The 13206-nt window shown below is 36.2% G+C and overlaps 1 protein-coding gene across 1 annotated transcript in view; it reads left to right on the forward strand.

Moving 5' to 3' along the window:
- MMP16 (matrix metallopeptidase 16) overlaps nucleotides 1-13206 on the forward strand; it is a 376463-nt gene that overhangs the window by 216476 nt on the left and 146781 nt on the right. The window contains exon 4 of the mRNA XM_052651756.1: nucleotides 5347-5651. Within this exon, the coding sequence (XP_052507716.1) occupies nucleotides 5347-5651 (305 nt within the window). The remainder of the gene's footprint in view (nucleotides 1-5346; nucleotides 5652-13206) is intronic.

Genomic DNA, 13206 nt, shown 5'->3' on the forward strand with positions numbered 1-13206 from the left:
TCCATTGTTTCCCCATCTACTTGCCATGAAGTGATGGGACTGAATGCCCTGATCTTAGTTTTCTGAATGTTGAGTTTTAAGCCAACATTTTCACTCTCTTCTTTCACTTTCATCAAGAGGCTCTTTAGTTCTTCTTCACTTTCTGCCATAGGGATGGTGTCATCTGCATGTCTGAGGTTACTGATATTTCTCCTGGCAATCTTGATTCCAGCTTGTGCTTCAATCCACCCCAGCATTTCTCATGATGTACTCTGCATAGAAGTTAAATAAGTAGGGTGACAATATACACCCTTGATGTACTCCTTTCCCAATTTGGAACCAGCCCATTGTTCCATGTCCAGTTCTAACCGTTGCTTCTTGACCTACATACAGATTTCTCAGGAGGCAGGTAAGACAGCCTGATAGTCCCATCTCTTGAAGAATTTTCCGCAATTCGTTGTGATCTACAAAGTCAAAGGCTTTGGCTTAGTCAATAAAGCAGAAGTATGTGTTTTCTGGAACTCTCTTGATTTTTTGATGATCCAGTGGATGTTGGCAATTTGATCTCTGGTTCCTCTGCCTTTTCTAAAACCAGCTTGAACATCTGGAAGTTCACAGTTCATGCACTGTTGAATCCTGGCTTGGAGAATTTTGAGCATTACTTTGCTAGCGTGTGAGATGAGTGCAATTGTGCAGTAGTTTGAGCATTCTTTGGCATTGCCTTTCTTTGGGATTGGAATGAAAATTGACCTTTTCTGGTCCTGTAGCCACTGCTGTTTTCCAAATTTGCTGGCATTCTGAGTGTAGCACTTTTACAGCATCATCCTTCAGGATCTGAAAGAGCTCAACTGGAATTCCATCACCTCCACTAGCTTTGTTTGTAGTGGTGCTTTCTAAGTCCCACTTGATTTTGCATTCCAGGATGTCTGGCTCTAGGTTAGTGATCACACCATCATGATTATCTGGGTCATGAAGATCTTTTTTGTATAGTTCTTCTGTGTATTTTCACCACCTCTTCTTAATATCTTCTGCTTCTGTTAGGTCCATACCATTTCTGTACTTTATTGTGCCCATCTTTGCATGAAATTTTTCCCTTGGTACCTCAAATTTTCTTGAAGATACCTCTGGTCTTTCCCATTCTATTGTTTTCTGCTATTTCTTTTCATTGATGACTGAGGAAGGCTTCCTTATCTCTCTTTGCTCATCTTGGAACTCCGCATTCAGATGGGTGTATCTTTCCTTTTCTCCTTTGCCTTTAGCTTCTCTTCTTTTCACAGCTATTTGTAAGGCCTCCTCAGACAACCATTTTGCCTTTTTGCATTTCTTTTTCTTGGGGATGGTCTTGATCCCTGTCTCCTGTATAATGTCATGAACCTCTGTCCACAGTTCTTCAGGCACTCTGTCTATCAGATCTAAAACCTTGGATCTGTCACTTCCACTGTATAATCTTAAGGGATTTGATTTAGGTCATATCTGAATGGTCTAGTGGTTTCCCCTCCTTTCTTCAATTTAGGTCTGAATTTGCTCAACATCACTCATTATCAGAGAAATGAATATCAAAACCACAATGAGGTACCATTTCATGCCAGTCAGAATGGCTGCGATCCAAAAGTCTACAAGCAATTAATGCTGGTGAGGGTGTGGAGAAAAGGGAACCCTCTTACACTGTCGGTGGGAATGCAAACTATTGCAGCCACTATGGAGAACAGTGTGGAGATTCCTTAAAAAACTGGAAATAGAACTTCCTTATGACCCAGCAATCCCACTGCTGGGCATACACACCGAGGAAACCAGAACTGAAAGAGACACATGTACCCCAATGTTCATTGCAGCACTGTTTATAATAGCCAGGACATGGAAGCAACCTAGATGTCCATCAGCAGATGATTGGATAAGAAGGCTGAGGTACATATACACAATGGAGTATTACTCACCATTAAAAAGAATATATTTGAATCAGTTCTAATGAGGTGGATGAAACTGGAGCCAATTATACAGAGTGAAGTAAGCCAGAAAGAAAAACACCAATACAGTATACTAATGCATATATATGGAATTTAGAAAGATGGTAATGATAATCCTGTATGCGAGACAGCAAAAGAGACACAGATGTATAGAACAGGCTTTTGGACTCTGTGGGAGAGGGCGAGGGTGGGATGATTTGGGAGAATGGCACTGAAACATGTACCATATCATATATGAAACGAATCGCCAGTCCAGGTTCGATGCATGATACTGGATGCTTGGGGCTGGTGCAATGAGAGGACCCAGAGGGATGGTACAGGGAGGGAGGAGGGAGGGGGGTTCAGGACAGGGAACAGGTATATAACTATGGCGGATTCAGGTTGATGTATGGCAAAACCAATACAATATTGTAAAGTAATTGATCTCCACATAAAATAAATAAATTTATATTGAAGAAAAACTTCCTTAAAAAAATAAAAAAGAGTTCATGATATGAACCACAGTCAGCTCCCAGCCTTGTTTTTGCTGACTGTATAGAACTTCTCCATCTTTGGCTGCAGAGAATGTAATCAATCTGATTTCAGTGTTGACCATCTGGTGATGTCCATGTGTAGTCTTCTCTTGTGTTCTTGGAAGATGGTGTTTGCTGTGACCTGTGCATTCTCTTGGCAAAACTCTATTAGCTTTTCCCCTGCTTCATTTTGTACTCCAAAGCCAAATTCGTCTGTTATTCCAAGTATCTCTTGAATTCCTACTTTTGCATCCCAGTCCCTTGTACTGAACAGGACATCTTTTTTGGGTGTTAGTTCTAGAAGGAATTGTAGGTCTTCAAAGACCCATTCAACTTCAGCTTCTTCAGCATTACTGGTTGGGGCATAGACTTGGATTACCATGATATCGAATGGTTTGCTTTGGAAACAAATAGAGATCATTCTGTCATTTTTGAGATTGCATCCAAGTACTGAATTTCAGACTCTTTTGTTGACTGTGATGGCTATTCCATTTCTTCTAATGGATTCTTGCCCACAGTAGTAGATATAATGGTCATCTGAATTAAATTCACCCATTCCAGTCCATTTTAGTTAACTGATTCCTAAAATGTTGATGTTCACTCTTACCATTTCCCGTTTGACTACTTCCAATTTACCTTGATTCATAGACCTAACGTTTAAGGTCCCTATACAATATTGTTCTTTACAGCATCAGAATTTAGCATCAGAAGATAATATGGAGGTTCCTTAAAAAAGTAAAAATAGAACTAACATGTGACCCAGCAATCCCATTCCTAGGAATATACCCTGAGAAAAACCATAATTCAAAAAGATATATGCACCCCAGTACTCATTGTAACACTGTGTACAATAGTCAAAACATGGAAGCAACCTCAGTTCTATCAACAGAGAAATGTATAAAGAAGAAGGGGTACATATATACAATGGAATATTACTTAGCCATAAAAAGAACAAAAGAATGTCATTTGCAGGAAAATGGATGGACCTAAACTTTGTCGTACTGAGTGAAGTAAGTCAGACAGAGAAAGACAAATATCATATGATATTGCTTATGTATGAAATCTATAAAAAAAAAAAAGAAAAGGTAAAAATGGATTTATTTACAATACAGAAGTACAAACATAGGTGTAAAAAACTAACATGGTTCCTAGGGATTAAATGGGGGAGGGTAAATTGGGAGATAAGGATTGAGATATACTTACTATTATATATACAATAGGTAACTAATAACTTACCATATATCACAGGGAACTCTTTTCAATACTCTCTATCTGGCTATATGGGAAAAGATTCTAAGAAAGCTTATATATATGTATCTGTATAACTGATTCACATTCCTGTTCACTTGAAACTAATACAACATTGTAAACCAACTATACTGCAATAAAAATAAATAATTTCACTTCATTTTCCTCCTTATTTTCCTTGTATATAATAGATGATATTTATCATCAAATAGTCATTGTAAGTCTGGTCTATAATATGGATTAGAAAATAGTGTAAACCTTGTTTTAGTTGTGCAGTCTACATTAGAATTTAATAGAATTGCTTCTTGAGTCAAGATATTTGGGTTAAAAACTAGCTCTACCATTCTGAGTTTTCTCTAAATTCATCTCAGATCCTTTGTTTCTATGACAGGTGTGAAATACTCACCTGGCTCACAGTAAATGCTCAATTAAGTGTTTTTTTTGTAAATGGTTAATTTCCTGCCTAATGTTTGTAATTATCTTGACATAGTTACAGATAGTTGAAATACAATCTGTGTATTATTTTACCACCACAAATTATATCCTGAATATTTTTCCATACAGCTAAATAGTTGAAAATAGCAAAGTCATTTTTGCTATTTAAAATTTCAGATCCTGTATATGTTATAGCTGTAAAAGAGACATCATAATTTTTATATCATTTAGCCTCCATGCAATAATAAAATAATAATATTAACCTGAATATTATGCTCTCCTATGCATTAAGATATTCCCTTAGTGAAACTCATGGATTCATCAGTGTAAAATTATTGGTTGAAATGGTCTGAAACTTATTTATAACCCGTGTGAAATTTGCTCTTTAATTTTTGCAAAGATATATGAACTTACACTACCACAATATAAAATACTAAAATATATACATATATATTTGTTTATGTTCTATTTAGAAAATAGTAAAATAAGTGATAAAAGATAAATATCTGATTAGTGCTAAATAGAAAAAAAATATTTATAATTTTTCCCATATGTTATTAGCCTCAAGAAAAATAAGGTAATAGTGTCCAAGTTACTTCTTTAAATAAATTCATATAACTGTTAAATATTTGTATTAAAGAGCTATTCACTCACATGGCTTTGACTATGAATAATTAAATATATAACAGAACAGTCGACATCAGAAACTAGTTAACTGACCTTTTATTTAAAAACAGAAATAACTTTGTGTTCACTGTTCATGATATGAGCATAAAGACATTGTTTGGAAGTAATGTGTGTACACAATAGTGTGCCCCTAAAAGAAATTATTACTGTACAGAAATTAAATTTTTTATTTCAGCTTAAAACTGCTGTACCTGTTTGATCATTTAGCAAAGCCGCTTTTCTATTATTGTTCAGGAGACAAAGTGATGATTGATATAACTACCCCAGTGTTAACCATTCTGCAGAAGAGATCTCTTATAGCCTTGGTAGATGAATACTATACTGCTGAGAATTTAATGACCCAGCATAGTGAAATCTAGATATAGAGAGAAAGACTTAGTTTCTTCCCTACTTACTAAGAGATATTTTCTAATTTCTTTTCTCAGCTGAAGTGATGAAAATTTCTAAAAAGTCAATGTGTAATAGGTCAAATTATATATAATAACATCATACTGATTATCCTTTTTTTTTCTAAATTTCAGTATAAAGAACGTAACTCCAAAAGTGGGAGACCCTGAAACCCGTAAAGCTATTCGTCGTGCCTTTGACGTGTGGCAGAATGTCACTCCTCTGACATTTGAGGAAGTTCCCTACAGTGAATTAGAAAATGGCAAACGTGATGTGGATATAACCATCATTTTTGCATCTGGCTTTCATGGAGACAGTTCTCCTTTTGATGGAGAGGGAGGGTTTTTGGCACATGCCTATTTCCCTGGACCAGGAATTGGGGGAGATACTCATTTTGACTCAGATGAGCCATGGACACTAGGAAATCCTAATCATGATGGTAAGTGCATAGTTTTATTATTTTATTTTATTTTTTTAGAATGCCCAAGTAATTTTCTAATTTATAAACTTAAACTCAACAAATAATTTGTTTTTAAAATCACCAAACAATATGAGGCCTTTTATAGCATTTTACAACAAGAATATGTATGAGTCTTTACACAATAGTAATTTTTCATGTGGCTTTGATTAAAGATTAAACCTTTATAGTGTACTGTATAAATACTCTAAATTGAATTTTGTTTTCTATAAAAAGTCATTTAGAAGATTCTATAATATTCAAGTCATGAGACATGCATTAAGCAAATTCTACTGTTTTTTAACACGTAATTCCAGTGTTTCCACTTGAAACTTAACCTTGTTTGACATTAGTGGTGTAGTTTCCACCATATCTTTTCTGTGTGTGTGGGGGGGGTGATTTGGGGTGGTTTCCATTATCACCTTTCTAATCTGTAAAATTTATCTGCTTCTTTTTGGTCTCTTATTCTTTCCTTGGTCTCCCAATCCAATACAATTACATAAGTTATTGTTTTTGTATGATATCTTTAGTTTTATAGAAACCAGATTCTTACAACTCCATTGCAACACATCTATCAGTTTTCTAATCCTTGCAATTATTCTGATATGCAAAAATAATGAAAAAATAAAAAAGCTCAGCTAGTTCAGCTACAACTCAAATAACTCCCCAAGAGGTTTTCTTCAAAACAGACTTTTTACTTTGCATGCACCACTCTCTTGATTCATGCTAAGCCACCAGCAGTTTTCTCCACCATTGATTTTGCACCATGATTATTTGACCACAAGAAGCATTTATTTATTTCGTGAAACTACTACTATCTTCTATAATAGGGTTCCATGGAACACATTTGGAAAAAGTTGTGTTAAATACCCCTATTAATCCTTTCCTACGTCTAGATCTATGAAAAAAAATTATAGTTGCAGAAATCTCTCTGACATATATTTAGGGGATGGGGACATTCTTACTAATTTTCATTAGACTTCAATGTTCTTTCTTATAATCTACAAACCAATTTTAACTTAGGTCTCTAGTACCTAACACAGTGCCTGCAACAAGAATATAGAAACAAGAGTGTTAAAAATGTTTGTTTCTTTATACTTTATCATTTTAAAAGAGGATTTGAAGTATTTTACCAAAACAATATAACAAGTTGTTATGAGGCTTTTAAAAATCTAATCAAATAAAAAAGTATTAGCATAAAAAAGAATATTTTTTCATGAATGTATTTTAATAATTACATAAAGAAATTCTCTTTGTTAGGATAAAAATATATGTTGAAAAATTCTCATTCATTGAATATTAATGTCTTTATTATTGTTTAATTAATGTCAATGAAATTCTTTGGGCAGAAAAAAAAGCTCAACAGCTAAAAATATGGCTACTTAATACAGGAAGCATGTGTTTCTTTCTAGGAAACAATTTATACTTCAAATTGTGTTTTAAAAATATTCACAGAATTACAAATTCTAGATGTATAAGATTCATAAATCATCATCTCCATAATCCTTATAATCAAGACAAACATTTTTCTTTTTCACCACAATAAAATGTTTAAAATTCAAGTATGTATTGTTTAATGACAACTAATCCATTTGTAAACTATAAATCCCTCCTTGATGAGCTAAGCCCAGGCATCAAGTTAAGATTTGTTAGTTCATTAGAAGATTTAGCTAGCTGGATTAGTGTAATATCTTTGCATTTTTAGATCAGGCAGGGTTCAAATACATTATTAATAGAATGAACTAGATTGGGTTAAAGTTAAAATAACATTAAGTTTCAAAGAAAGAAAATATAATAAATAACATCCTACGTTCCAAAAGGAAATGCAAAGCCTAATATTAAACAAGATGTTCTCTTGCATTATTGTAATAGGTGTATTTTCTATAATATAAAATTATGATTTCATTTTTAAGAACTGGTTTGAAGAATAATGGCAGTTATGCTGGGAGAATTCACTATAGTGCAATGAAAAGCCACATACTTTGGAGTCAAACAGATGTATATTCCTGGCTAACTGATGATTAGCTCAAGAAACTGCTAACACACTCTACACTTGATTTCATTCTTTATCTTGCATTGCAGTGCTGAAAATATTATAAGGAGCAGTGCTTTATATTCAGCATGTTTAACTTATTCTATACCTGAGCATATAATAATAAAATATTTACAACATGGTAGTTGGCCCATAGTGGTTTGATACATAATTCATTTAAAATAAAATGTTTATTTTTATTAATATCACACAGGCATTCTAATGAAGTAGTTCACAGTTCCTCAAGGCAATTGCTTAAATGATTTTAAATAATGGAAAAATATTTTCATCCTAACTAATCGAGAAACGTAGCACTTATAATGGTAGAGTTTTGCTGACACAGGAAAAACTGCATTTGCTTTCAGGGAAAAGATATTCTTCTAAACTTCTGAAAAGAGAAAATTTTATTTTATTCCAATTATGAGTCTAGTTGTTAAAAACATTTTATGTCTATATCTTTGAAGCTGTATTGACTTTAGGGCCTCATAAATTTAATTTACAAAATCTATATAAGGAAATGATGCCTATTAAATGGTCTATATTTTCTCTTAAAATATTAAAATCATCAAGAAAGACTCACAGATCCTTCAAATGTATCTTCTATTAGCTGAACTTTTCCAGACATGAACCAATACTTTTTAAAACTGTTTGTCTTTTTTTTTTTTTTTTAAGGTATAGGGGCATTTCAAGTGACATAGGAAATGAGAATTTTCTCACTGAGTTGAGTATGATTGGTATTATGAATGCTTATGTGGTTTGTGTGATTGAAGACTTTCTAGGAATATATATATGGGAAAGAATTAAAACATAGGAAATAGGAGTTGGACGTGTACAATCAAGTCTGCCAACTTTTAACTCAGTCTGTATATCTTGGAAAGTTCTTAGAGAGATGGGAATACCAGACCATCGTACCCATCTCCTGAGAAACCTGTATGTGGGTCAAGAAGCAACAGTTAGAATCCTGTTTGGAACAACTGATTGGTTTAAGATGGAGAAAGGAGTACCGCAGGGCTGTCTGCTGCCACCCTGTATGTTTAACCTATACGCTGAGCACATCATGAGACATGCTGGGCTGGATGAGTTACAAGCTGGAATCAAGACAGGCGGGAGAAACATCAACAACCTCAGACATATGGATGATACCACTCTAATGGCAGAAGGCAAAGAGGAGCTAAAGGGCGTCTGGATGAGGGTGAGGGAGGAGAGTGAAAAAGCTGGCTTTAAACTAAATGTTAAATAAAAAAGAAAGTAAGATCATGGCATCTGGCCCAATTGCTGCCTGACACATAGAAGGGAAAAGGTGGAAGTGGTAACCGATTTCCTCTTCTTGAGCTCCAAAATCACTGCAGGTGGCGACTGCAGCCATGAAATCAGAAGACGGTTGCTTCTTGGCAGGAAAACAATGACAAACCTAGACAGTGTGTTGAAAAGCAGAGACATTACACTGACAGCAAAGGTCTATATAATCGAAGCCATGGTCTTCCCAGTGGTCACATACGGTCGTGAGAGCTGGACTGTAAAGAAGGCAAAACGCCAGACAATTGGTGTCTTTGAAATATGGTGCTGGAGAAGGCCCCTGGCAGTCTCTTGGACTGCAAGAAGAAGATCAAAGTAGTTAATCTTTAGGGAGATAAACCCTGCAAATTCACTGGAAGAACTGATGCTGAAGCTGAGGCTCCAGTATTTTGGTCATCTGATGCAAACTGTTAACTCATAGGAAAAGTCCCTGATGCTGGGAAAGATGGAGGGCAAAAGGAGAAGAGGACATCAGAGGATGAAACGGCAGGACAGCATCACTGATGCAAATCAGATCAGATCAGTCGCTCAGTCGTGTCCGACTGTTTGAGACCCCATGAATCGCAGCACGCCAGGCCTCCTGTCCATCACCATCTCCCGGAGTTCATTCAGACTCACGTCCATCGAGTTGGTGATGCCATCCAGTCATCTCATCCTCTGTCGCCCTCTTTTCCTCCTGCCCCCAATCCCTCCCAGCATCAGAGTCTTTTCCAATGAGTCAACTGTTTGCATGAGGTGGCCAAAGTACTGGAGTTTCAGCTTTTGCATCATACCTTCCAAAGAACACGCAGGACTGATCTCCTTTAGAATGGACTGGTTGGATCTCCTTGCAGTCCAAGGGACTCTCAGGAGTCTTCTCCAACACCACAGTTCAGAAGCATCAATCCTTCGGCACTCAGCTTTCTTCACAGTCCAACACTCACATCCATACATGACCACTGGAAAAACCATAACCTTGACTAAACGGACCTTTGTTGGCAAAGTAATATCTCTGCTTATATGCTATCTAGGTTGGTCATAACTTTCCTTCCAAGGAGTAAGCGTCTTTTAATTTCATGGCTGCAGTCACCATCTGCAGTGATTTTGGAACCCCCCAAAATTAAGTCTGATACTGTTTCCACTGTTTCCCCATCTATTTCCCATGAAGTGATGGGACTAGAGGCCATGATCTTCGTTTTCTGAATGTTGAGCTTTAAGCCAACTTTTTTACTCTTCTCTTTCACTCTCATCAAGAGGCTTTTGACTTCCTCTTCACTTTCTGCCATAAGGGTGGTGTCATCTGCATATCTAAGGTTATTGATATTTCTACCGGCAATCTTGATTCCAGCTTGTGTTTCTTCCAGCCCAGTGTTTCTCATGATGTACTCTGCATAGAAGTTAAATAAGCAGGATGACAGTATAAGCCTTGACGTACTCCTTTTCCTATTTGGAACCAGTCTTTTGTTCCATGTCCAGTTCTAACTGTTGCTTCCTGACCTGCATATAGGTTTCTCAAGAGGCAGGTCAGGTGGTCTGGTATTCCCATCTCTTTCAGAATTTTCCACAGTTTATTGTGATCCACACAGTCAAAGGCTTTTGCACAGTCAATAAAGCAGAAATAGATGTTTTTCTGGAACTCTCTTGCTTTTTCGATGATCCAGCGGATGTTGGCAATTTGATCTCTGGTTCCTCTGCCTTTTCTAAATCCAGCTTGAACATCTGGACGTTCATGGTTCACGTATTGCTGAAGCCTGGCTTGGCGAATTGTGAGCATTACTTTATTAGCTTGTGAGATGAGTGCAATTGTGCTGTAGTTTGAGCATTCTTTGGCATTGCCTTTCTTTGGGATTGGAAGGAAAACTGACCTTTTCCAGTCCTGTGGCCAGTGCTGTTTTCCAAACTTGCTGGCATATTGAGTGCAGCACTTTCACAGCATCATCTTTCAGGGTTTGAAAGAGCTCAACTGGAATTCCATCACCTCCACTAGCTTTGTTCGTAGTGATGCTTCCTAAGGCCCACCTGACTTCACATTCCAGGATGTCTAGCTCTAGGTGAGTGATCATACCATCATGATTATCTTGGTCATGAAGATCTTTTTGTACAGTTCTTCTGTGTGTTCTTGCCACCTCTTCCTAATATCTTCTGCTTCTGTTAGGTCCATACCATTTCTGTCCTTTATCGAGCCCATCTTTGCTTTAAATGTTCCCTTGGTATCTCTAATTTTCTTGAAGAGATCTAGTCTTTCTGATTGAACAATAGCAACATGTATTAATACATTTGATTGCCTCTTCACTTATGCCATAGAAGTATAATAATTTTGTACATATGCATCTCATTAAAAACCCAAAGAAAACAATTGTTTAATATTTAGTGTTTCATTTGGATTAAAATATTGATGTTTCTTTACTGGTCCAATAAGTATATTTTTCCTATTGAGTGAGCTTAAAGAAAATGATTCTGCAGAATAATAGTGTTCAGAATTGTAGGCGATTAAGGGAGAAGTTAACTGTTCAAGATATAACACCATAAAGATTTACTGCTTAGTTGAAATTCACACTTTTAACTAGCAACAGCAGGGTGGCTAGGGCAATGTCCTGTGAAGTCTTGATCATTTATCAAAGGAAAAACCTCCCGCTTTGTTGTGGTACTGATGAATGTGTGGAGAATAAATGCATCCGTACATTCTAGCTTCTTTCTGTAAGACTGTCTTTGAATCACAAATATACAGGCACAATTCTGACATCTTCATTAATAATTTTTTTTGTTTCTTTAGTCTTCCAGTGTCCCCTGGCTTACCTACCTGAAAATTTTCTTTTCTCTCCTATTCAGAGCTCTTAAGCAGCTAGAAAACAGAGAAACTTGAAAGTTTAGCAAAAATGCAAATGAAAGAGCCTCTTGATAAGGACCACGTTCATTCTCCATAGCATATTGCTCAGTTAATGAAGGCAATTTGAATTCTGTCTCTAAAGAGATAAACAGTGGCTTAGGCTGGGGCTGCCAGTATTCCCTAATTCATTGCTATCCACTTTCCTATCAATTTACTTATAGTCATGATACTATTTGAAAACTCAATCCAATACTCATTAAGTGAATTATGCAATAATTACATTAAAATACATAAAGGCATATACCCCCACACTCACCTTTAGTAACTATAATGCCTTTTCCCCACACCAAAGGCCTTTTTTTTTTTTTAATGGAGTGAATAAGCAAAATATCTGCATAGTAATTCTAAATAGAAAAGCATTACTGTGATATGGTTTTTGAAGAGTATGCATTGGCTGAACGTAGGGTGGAAAATTTAACTCTAACAAAATGTTTAAATTCATTTTGGTCATCATTATCATATGGTTTCCTTGGCTACAGTATAACATTTAAGTGGTAAAATCAATGTAAACATGAACGTACCACAAAGAATAGTAGTTAACCATAGTCGTGGGAGTCCAAACTGATAATCTCCAAACAGAAATTTTATATATTAAAATAATGTATAGAACTATGACTGAGAAATATATAGATGCATAGCTTATTTTACCATCAGTTCTACTAGCTATTTTATTAGCAAAAAGAATGCCTTGCATTGGCTGTGTTTATTAGTATAAAGGTGACTTTGTAAAGTCAGAAGGTAATCAGGAGGTGCTCAGAGCTGTTGGGCTAGTCTATCTAAAAACTAAGGAGAGAGAGATGATGATAAATAGTTCATCTGAGACATAAAAATCCTTAAATATATTGCATCATTCAGTTACATTCAGTCACTCAGTCGTGTCTGACTCTTTGTGACCCCATGAATCGCAGCACGCCAGGCTTCCCTGTCCATCACCAACTCCTGGATTTCACTCAAACTCATGTCCATTGAGTCGGTGGTGCCATCCAACCATCTCATCCTCTCTCGTCCCCTTCTCCTCCTGCCCTCAATCTTTCCCAGCATCAGAGACTTTTCAAATGAGTCAGGTCTTCATATCAAGTGGCAAAAGTATTGGAGTTTCAGCTTCAGCATCAGTCCTTCCAATGAACACCCAGGACTGATCTCCTTTAGGATGGACTGGTTGGATCTTCTTGCAGTCCAAGGGACTCTCAAGAGTCTTATTCCATACCACAGTTCAAAAGCATCAGTTCTTCAGAGCTCAGCCTTCTTTATAGTCCAACTCTCACATCCATACATGACTACTAGAAAAACCAAAGCCTTGACTAGACAGACGTTTGTTGACAAAGTAATGTCTCTGCTTTTTA

The sequence above is a fragment of the Budorcas taxicolor genome, chromosome 14 (genome assembly GCF_023091745.1).
Source record: "Budorcas taxicolor isolate Tak-1 chromosome 14, Takin1.1, whole genome shotgun sequence".
NCBI lineage: Eukaryota > Metazoa > Chordata > Mammalia > Artiodactyla > Bovidae > Budorcas > Budorcas taxicolor.